Here is an 8,713-nt window from a genome sequence, read left to right as displayed (position 1 = left end):
CACCCTAAATGTGTGCAGATTATTGTACTTCGTTCATCCAAAAGCTATGAAACATGCTCATTCATGCTAATGTCCCTATTTAAGCATTTTAGATTGTGTTCTTTTTAGGCAGTGTAAATTGTTTATCCCGCTGGTTGATTGGCGCTGTAGGGGTATACTGCAAACCAACCTCACTGAATTGAACGCAGATGCTTTACCTTTTGATATGTCGTCCTTTGATCATTTTTTGGGCAATGTATTAGGCCATAAAAACTAATTTGACACAACACATTGTGAAATTTGAAGATCTTTAATAAGAATATTAATTTTGTATACATAAAACTAAATACTTATTTGCATATTTTATAAAATGCTTCTTATCCACACTGACACAACATAAGCATACTATAAATGGCACATGATTTGATCAAGCAAAAAACAATTCGACCAGTTACAGGTTACAAACATAGTTTGGAAATACAAGTCACTTGTATTAAAGATGGAAAAAGGATCTATAATTGTGTCTTTTTTCGGGTTTATTATAGTTGGTTGGCATTCATCCTGCCGACATGACAATGAGAATGAATATATGGTTATATTGTCGACACTGAACAGGTCTATATTCAGCATGTTGACACTGGTTGAATATAAACATGGTCAGAATGTTGACAGGAAAGGTTAACCCCTAAGCTTTACAACATTCTATGCATGTTGATGTTTTGTAGGTGTCAACATTTATGATGACAGTTCAACAATGTTGACATTCTAGTGTGGAACTTACAAATGTCATTGATATTTTTGGTTTGTTTGTTTGATTTGTACATGTGATCTTTTATGATTTAATAGACCTTTTGATTTTGCATGTGTTGCATCGTTGTGCTTTATATAGTAGGTAACCATAGGTGCATAACAATATAAAAAAACTCCGGGTGCCGCATCCTTTTAATGGAAGATACAATTTGTATGGAAGATACAATATAGCAATTTATACTTTGGAAAATGCAAATGCTCATTAAATTAATGACCTTTCATGGCTAACCAGCCGTGGCCCGGCTATTATTCCGATGATGCTTCCTCTTCTTGGCAGTTAAAAACGATGCATTAATAACAATTTGTGTTTTTTTTATTTTTTTTATGGTGTTCATTCTATTCTACCCTGTACATTTTTGGGGTTTGGACTATAATTTCATAGGTTACATTTTTTTTTTTCTGACCTCACAAGTAAAACAGAGCTTTAAATGGGAAATTGTTTTCAATTATTTTAAACATTTGTCAAATTAAAAAAAAAAGGTTGTAGAGGAAAACTTGAGAAATCATACAGACTGCTGTACAGTGGACAGTACCAATTGGCTGCAGTGTTCTTCAGAAGACTCAGCTGTGTCTAATGCTGGGTACACACCAGGACGACTAGGGCCCGATCCCCACAATCTAGATCCAATTCCGATCAATTGGATGTAGATTGTGTGCTGATTGGGCCCTTTTCTGACCTGGTGTGGACCGATACCGATCCGATGCGCGGTCCCGCAAGTCGGTCGGTCGTTATTGAGATCCTACCTGCTGCAGGTAGGATCTCAATGACGACCAAACAGCCGGGTGCGGGTCGCCATCGGATCGGACCCGCTCACGGTGCACATCGTGAGCGGGTCGTGCCCCCCCGCGTCACCGTGAGCGGGTTGGGACGAGACACTGACGACCCGCTCACGATATGCATCGTGAGCGGGTCGTCCTGGTGTGTACCCTACATAAAAGTCAGTGTAGTCCCAAAGATTCCTAAAATCGGAAACGTATTTGCACCAGTAAAATATTTTAGAGTAAAGGGGTGTTACAATGTGACAGCAGTCAGCCTATGCAGTTATTTGTACAGATGATGATGATTAAAAATGTGTTCTGTTAGACGTTTTTGTGTGTTTCTGGCAGGCTAAAAAGACACAGGGAGCCATTTTGAAAATAATTTTAAACCATAATACGAAATGAAAAATGTTTTTGGGATATTTAAAATCCCAAGGGCAAAACCATTGAAAATCATTGGTTTTGAAAATTAACCACATATAACCTGAAAGGTGCTATTGCAGAGTGAGTAGTACATCAATTTGCTTGGTGTGTATTGCGTGATTCATGCTCACAACATGTCCGGGATGGGTAGAGGTGAGGTCACGTAGGCAAAGATCTTGCCAATTGAATAAGTAAGCATATATGGCTTTAGGACTCGTAGCTCGGGCACCTACTGTAGGGCAGATGTCAGTACATGCTTATGATGGTGATGGATAGTAAAGTGAGGCAGGTACACAGCACTTATGCCTTGTTGACTCTTCGCTTGTTTATATTTGTCCAGGCCTGGGCTAAATGTAATAAGAGTATCAACCGTTTCTTGCTGTATTTTTATTTTGGGCAAATATGAATTTATACCATTGGTGCTTTTAAAAAGATTATGAAGTGACTGTAGTCCTGATGTCATTTATCTGATTGGCACACAGGTGTTTATGGAGCTGGCAAAACATTCTGATACTACAGTATTTTAGCTCCATGTTAATGTTTTACCAGCTACCTTATATTCTGAGTGCTAAATAGTTGTGTGTTATCCAGGCAGAAAACCCTTTGTTTTTTTTTTTCTTGCCCTTCATAGAGGTGAAAGCAAAAGACAAGAAAACACTTCCTCTCCTGTTAACAACCTGCTGTTTATGCACCTCATCAGAGTAATTGAATCCACTTTAAAAAATACACTCTTCTGGTACACATATGAACGTCTTAACAATATGTGGAAGACAATCACCAAAAATCTGCAATTATTTACAATAAATTGTTTATAAACCTTTGTCATGTAGTAGTGCCAAATACCCCAAGTATAATAATCCTTGTCACAAATTGATGCACACAGTGCAAACACATTCACATTCTACTGGTATCTAATTTTTTTTCAGTATTTCAGTAATGGATCTAAGCTGTCATGTATCCTATGGCGTCTGTCAATGGAGTCACACTCTTGTGTAACATTGTATTTTGACCAAAGGCATATTGTTCAGCCTGTTGATTGGGCATTAGGATCTAGATTTGTGTTTTTGCCAAGATGGAGGAACAAAGAGCATCCACAAAGCACAGGTTAAGAGAGGAACCACTGACGTGTACCGTTCTGTATGTCACATTTTTTGACTTAACACGAACTATTCTAATTAATACAAGACCCACATCAATCCAACGTAATCTGCTCTTACGGCACAAGTTTATGGATAATGTGAATGTACTGTAGGTGAACTAGTGATAGCCAGATGGGTGTAATCCATTGTACATGAAGATTTTGAATTTTTATCTTCATGTCGGGACTTATGAGACTTCGACATCCTACATTTCATAATGGTGTGATTTGGGGTTCAGGTAATCTGTGTTACCAAAGGTTCCTGGCACCTAGGTTTTTTGAGAAGTGATGCTCAAATGTTTTACAAAGTAATTTGTTTCAAAACAAAAATAAAAAAGCATACTTCACATGAATTAGCGTAAAACAAAAAAAGGTACACATATGCTGTCTGGCATGATAAACCATTTCATGAGATGTTACTTTGTGTGAGGCATGTGTCTTATGACTGAGCATCTATTCTATTCCAGTAAGTTACATCACTGTAGCTCTTCTTCAGCTTCGGGCAAAAGGCTGCCAGCCAGTGAGCTCTGGGCACTGGCATGGGCAGTTGAACTCAGAACTTCTTCAAAACTTCCTTGGGTTTGATTTGTGGCTCCTACTTTAGCCTAAAACCACAACGACACAAAACAATTGATTAGCAACTACGTTGACTGCTAAGATGTTCAAAGTGTGCTTGAAAACATTTATTACAGTGCAAGTTAAAATATTGTATGTACTGTATCTTGCCAATGTTTTCAAGATTGAAACAAGAGGCTTTAGGGAATCTGGATGGGGATGATGGAATCGAAGATGACACCTAGTTGGCAGATATTAACAGCGGAGACACTTGTATTGTACAATGTGAGAGAAATGTGGAAAGGGGGCTTGGACAGTAGAAGTAGGAGTTATGCATGGTTTAGGTTTGTTTTATATAGTGCCAACATATTCCATTGCACTGTACAATGTTAAAACAACCAAAGAAAAAAAAAGGAAAATAGCAGCGCTTATATAACTTAATAGAGTTATTTCAAAATCAATTGGATTGAATTTACAATAATACATTTTAATTAGCATACATTTTGTGACCAGTATAAAACCTGTATTCGCATATGCACAGTATTAAAAACAATGCCTTACATGTAAATGGTACCGTCCTTTCCTAGTATATCCCAGGATTATGTAAACAAGGGCCAAGTCAGAGAAAAATGGAATGGTTAATTACCGTTCAACGTATGTAATTGCTCCAAAGCTTCCATATACCGCCTAGTATTTGGTATCCAGGCTGGTTTTAGCAGAGATCCTGGCTAGAGATACAGAGGAGTCAGGAATACAAGAATAGCCAGGATCTCTTCTGAAACCAGCCTGGATTCCAAATACTAGGATGTATATGGAAGCGTTGGACCAATTGCACATGTCAGTGTCTGTTGGTGGTGTAGAAGAGAGCCTTACAGGTAAGAACACTGCAGGGGAAATGGTCTAAGAGGAGAGCCAATGTTTATATATCATCAAATATGTCTAGGGACTTGAGAATGAAGACCATTTTGTTGCAGATGTTGAGATAAGAAAGTAGGCAGATGCGTATAAGGTGGAGAGAATACAGGTACTCTGGGAGAAGGAAATTTGGTGGGGAAGGAGATAATGTTTATTGTAATTTAGTTAGGATTTTTTAATTTCAACAAATGGGAGGAGGACATGGGTTACATTCTGACCTAGGCATCTGTGTGAAATCTGGATTTCATATTCAAACAGTCCAAAAACATACTAGTAGTTTAATTGGCTTCTGACAAAATTGACCGGTTTGTTTTGTGGAGAGAATTCAGACTAGGCGCTTCACTTGTGCTTGGACAGATGTAAATGATTAAATATTCTCTAAACTGTTGGAACTATAGAAATAACACTAAAGTTAATAATGTGTTGTGTACATGCTAAACCATTGCTATTTCCTAGTGTCGGATGTGTAGAACACACTACCTATTGTGCCACCCTTATACAGTAGTAGTCAGCAGCATAATGCAGTATGGTGTGTGTGGGTGATTACATTTGAATCTTTCCGCCACAGTTAACAGAAGAAGTAAGTCTTTGTTTTGCACAGACGCACTGTTTAAAGCTGATTCTGCAGAGCACTGGAAGATGTTTCCTAGGCAACGTGGAAACTGCTTACTGCTGTCACATTTTGTAATACTTTCTGTATTACCCTTTCTCTTAATCCATGCACATTTTTATCATACCATCTGTTAAAGGATCAAATGTTTTACAGAATACTTTTGACCTAATCATTTTCCATGTGTGCTTTTTAATAACCACACAATGTGATTAGAAGAGTGCAATCAATTAAATACTATTGCTTCTACCATTGTCAATCTTCTGCAATATGCAATGCAGCACATTCTTTGATGCAATATGACCACCTTTTGCTGATCTTTATTGCATTCATGTTAGAGAATCATATTCCATTACTTTATGTAAGAAAGGATTTCTTGTCTTACCTCTTCAAGCTCTCTCAGAGAAAGAGAAGGTGATTCTCACCCATGTGGCATTAAGCATTACTAACTGTTAACTAACGCTACCTCGCAAGCCTCCGCCGCAGGCGAGATCATTTGATGGTCATCGAACATCAAATAATTTCTCCTGCACTCGCAAATAGAAGGAGTCCAGTTTGCGCAGAACCTTTGTGTTCCGGTTGGATTTTTTGTTTCATACCACTCGCAAATAGAAGTCAGTGAAAACTGACTTTTATTTGCATGCACCTGGAAGGCTGATGTCCCGTGCACATCAGACCTGGAGATTGTCATTGTTGCAGCAAGAATTTATTAGATCCCGTGCGGTGAATGAGATCGCATGCGATACATCATATATAAAATGATCACACACGATGAATGGCATGCAGATGAACTGCCGGCTGAGTTGCTGTGGTATTGCATGTGAGGCTAGCATGCAATACCTTGTCTAGTGTATAGAACCTTTAAGAATTTCCTTGACGGTTTCACATGTGCTGGCCTTATAAGCAGTTATCAGAAAATATACGCAAAATATTGCCAAAATAATCATGCATTCTGCAACCAAAACTAATCATTTCTAAATATTTGCTAAAACATAGATGTCCATTACAAACGGGGCGTACACACTATTTGATTCCGGCGGCCGTTGATACCGTTTCGATATTGACGGTTGCCAGAATCAAACAGGAGGGAGGACGGTGCGTAAGGGAAGGTCAGGGGGATGCTGCATAGAGCAGTATGTAAATGCTTTCAATCTTCCAGATCAAAGCAGATATAAGGTGCGTACACACTGGGCAATATGATCGCTGGCAATATATTGCTATATTGCTCAGCAATCATATTGCTCAGTGTCCCATTTTCATCTGCGACCAGAGATGAAAATGTCACACTGCCGGGAGAAGAGGCAGTGGAAGTCGCTGGACGGAGGAGAATGCTCCTCCAACCAGCGACCATTCAGGGGCTGAAAACGGGAGCGTGCGATTTATCGCTGGTGCACACTCCAATCGCTCAGCGACCATATTGCCAGCGATAAGTGTACCGTGTGTACACAGCTCAAGACTTTACCAGGCAAGTCTATTTTTGCTTTTGATCCCGGTGCCGCGCATCGGGATCAAATCTAGATTGAAGGCAGTTTAACACTGTTCAATTTCAATTTGATTTTGCTTCTAGAAGCAAACTCAAATCAAAAGCGTGTCCAAATCGAACCGTGTGTATGCCCCATTACTGTCACTTTTTGTCTTATTTACTGTACCTATATTTAATGTTCAGCTACTTCACTAATTGACTTATAAATATTGGTTACTTGTAAATGATGTTACAATATAGAACCACACTTTTTAAAAAACATTTCAGGTGCTAACCTATATGTTTTTCGGCTTAAAATGAATTTGTTCTTTTCGTTAAAAGCTTCTAAAAACCTTTGTTCTATATCACAGGATGTCAAATGTGCATATTTAAACTTTGATACTTACTTTTGGCCTAGGAAAGCTATGAACAAAATGCTAATTTTCTACGGCACCCTGATTCAATAAAGTTTAACAACCACAGAACTATGCTTATAGATTCATCAAAACTGACAATGACTGTAAAGTTATACTGTATATGCAGGGCTATTTTTCAGCAGGCTCCAGCAGGAACTGAGGCCCTTATTGTAGTTCACTCTTTCAGTCAAAATATTTCCTAGATGGACAAAACCATGTACACTGCAGGTGAGGCAGGTGTTACTTGTGCAGAGATAATTAGATTTGGGTGGGGTTTTACACCTGCCTCACCTGCAGTGCACATGGTTTTGTCCATCTAAGAAATATTTTGACAGAGTGAACTAGAATAAGGGCCTCAGTTCCTGCTGGAGCCTGCTGAAAAATAGCCCTGTGTATATGCCATTTTTCTAGCAATAGGCCTAAAGGTCCTTCACATTTGAATTGCAAAAATAAATATTTTTAGGGATAAGCAAAAAAATAAGATGTGATTTTTTGGGGGCAGCTAAATAAAAAAATTGCAAGCTAAAAATCCGCTGCGATTTCTGTAATAAAGGTGCAATTTTTTTTAGTAAAGGTGTGGTTTTTTTTTTTTGGTTTTTTTTGTAACGGGAGTGTGATTTTTTTTTTTTGTAAAAGTTCAGCATAACCAGCCTCAGGCTCTTTGAGCTGGTTCTAGTTTCGGAAATACAGGGGACAAAAGTGACTAGGACCCCCTGTATTTCAAAAACCAACACCGAGCTCTTGGACTGGTTCTGGTTCCAAAAAAAAAAAGGATCACCTGTATTTTGAAACAAGCACCGGGCTCAACAGTGTAATGCCACAGCCAGGGGAATTTTTTATGCAAGGTCTGGCGAAGCATAAAAAATAACATTGAGTTGTGCTGTGGAACTATAGGTCCAGGCAATCCTCGCCTGTATACAGGGACTTGGAGAACCACAAGTCCCAGTTAATACGAATTCCACAACATGACCAATGGTAAAATGAAAACACAGACACCATTAAAAGTAGAATTTTATTAACATACATGCATACACACAACATACTGTACATACATAATCACCTGACTAGAGTCCAGTTCCCGTCTCTAGTATAAAAATCCAAAATTTAGGTGAGATCAGTCACTGGGACTACCCTCAGCCAATCAATGCTGAGCTCCAGGGGAGTTCCATCCCTGATTGGCTGCTGCTGTATCCATAGGCTTTCATGTTATGAGATTTAACATGAAAGTCTATGGACGGTTCCCACCATAGGCAGTGTAATAAAATTATATTGTGATCAGAAGTGTAAACCTGCATATTGGTATCCGGGCGGCTGACAGACAATGTCAAGGTTGACATACATCCACACAAGCAATAAATCAACATGGCAACATTACATGGTTATTGTGAGTTTTTCAGTTTTCTTAATTTTTGGACTTTTTTAAACTTCACCTTCCACGTGGACTCCAATTGCGGCCGGTAAATTTTACTGAGCATAGTACACTAATTGGAGGGGGCATAGTACACTAATTGGAGGTCTACATGCTCACATGTCAACATTGCCAAAAAAAAACCAGGAAAACCATATATCGACATTTTTCAGTGTCGATCTTTTGGGGTTTGTCCTAGAAACTGTTGACATTATAAACTAACAGATCAACACAGTAT

At 38.7% G+C, this 8,713-nt stretch overlaps 1 protein-coding gene across 1 annotated transcript in view; it reads right to left on the bottom strand.

The window, feature by feature from the left end:
• Positions 1 to 270: 270 nt before the first annotated feature.
• TPD52L1 (TPD52 like 1) overlaps positions 271 to 8,713 on the bottom strand; it is a 120,234-nt gene continuing 111,791 nt past the window's right edge. The window contains exon 8 of the mRNA XM_083176680.1: positions 271 to 3,714. Coding sequence (XP_083032806.1) covers positions 3,586 to 3,714 — 129 coding nt within the window. The 3' untranslated portion in view covers positions 271 to 3,585. The remainder of the gene's footprint in view (positions 3,715 to 8,713) is intronic.

This window comes from Crinia signifera, chromosome 3 (genome assembly GCF_055691185.1).
Source record: "Crinia signifera chromosome 3, ASM5569118v1, whole genome shotgun sequence".
Classification (NCBI taxonomy): domain Eukaryota; kingdom Metazoa; phylum Chordata; class Amphibia; order Anura; family Myobatrachidae; genus Crinia; species Crinia signifera.
This window is presented reverse-complemented; position numbering and strand designations above follow the sequence as displayed.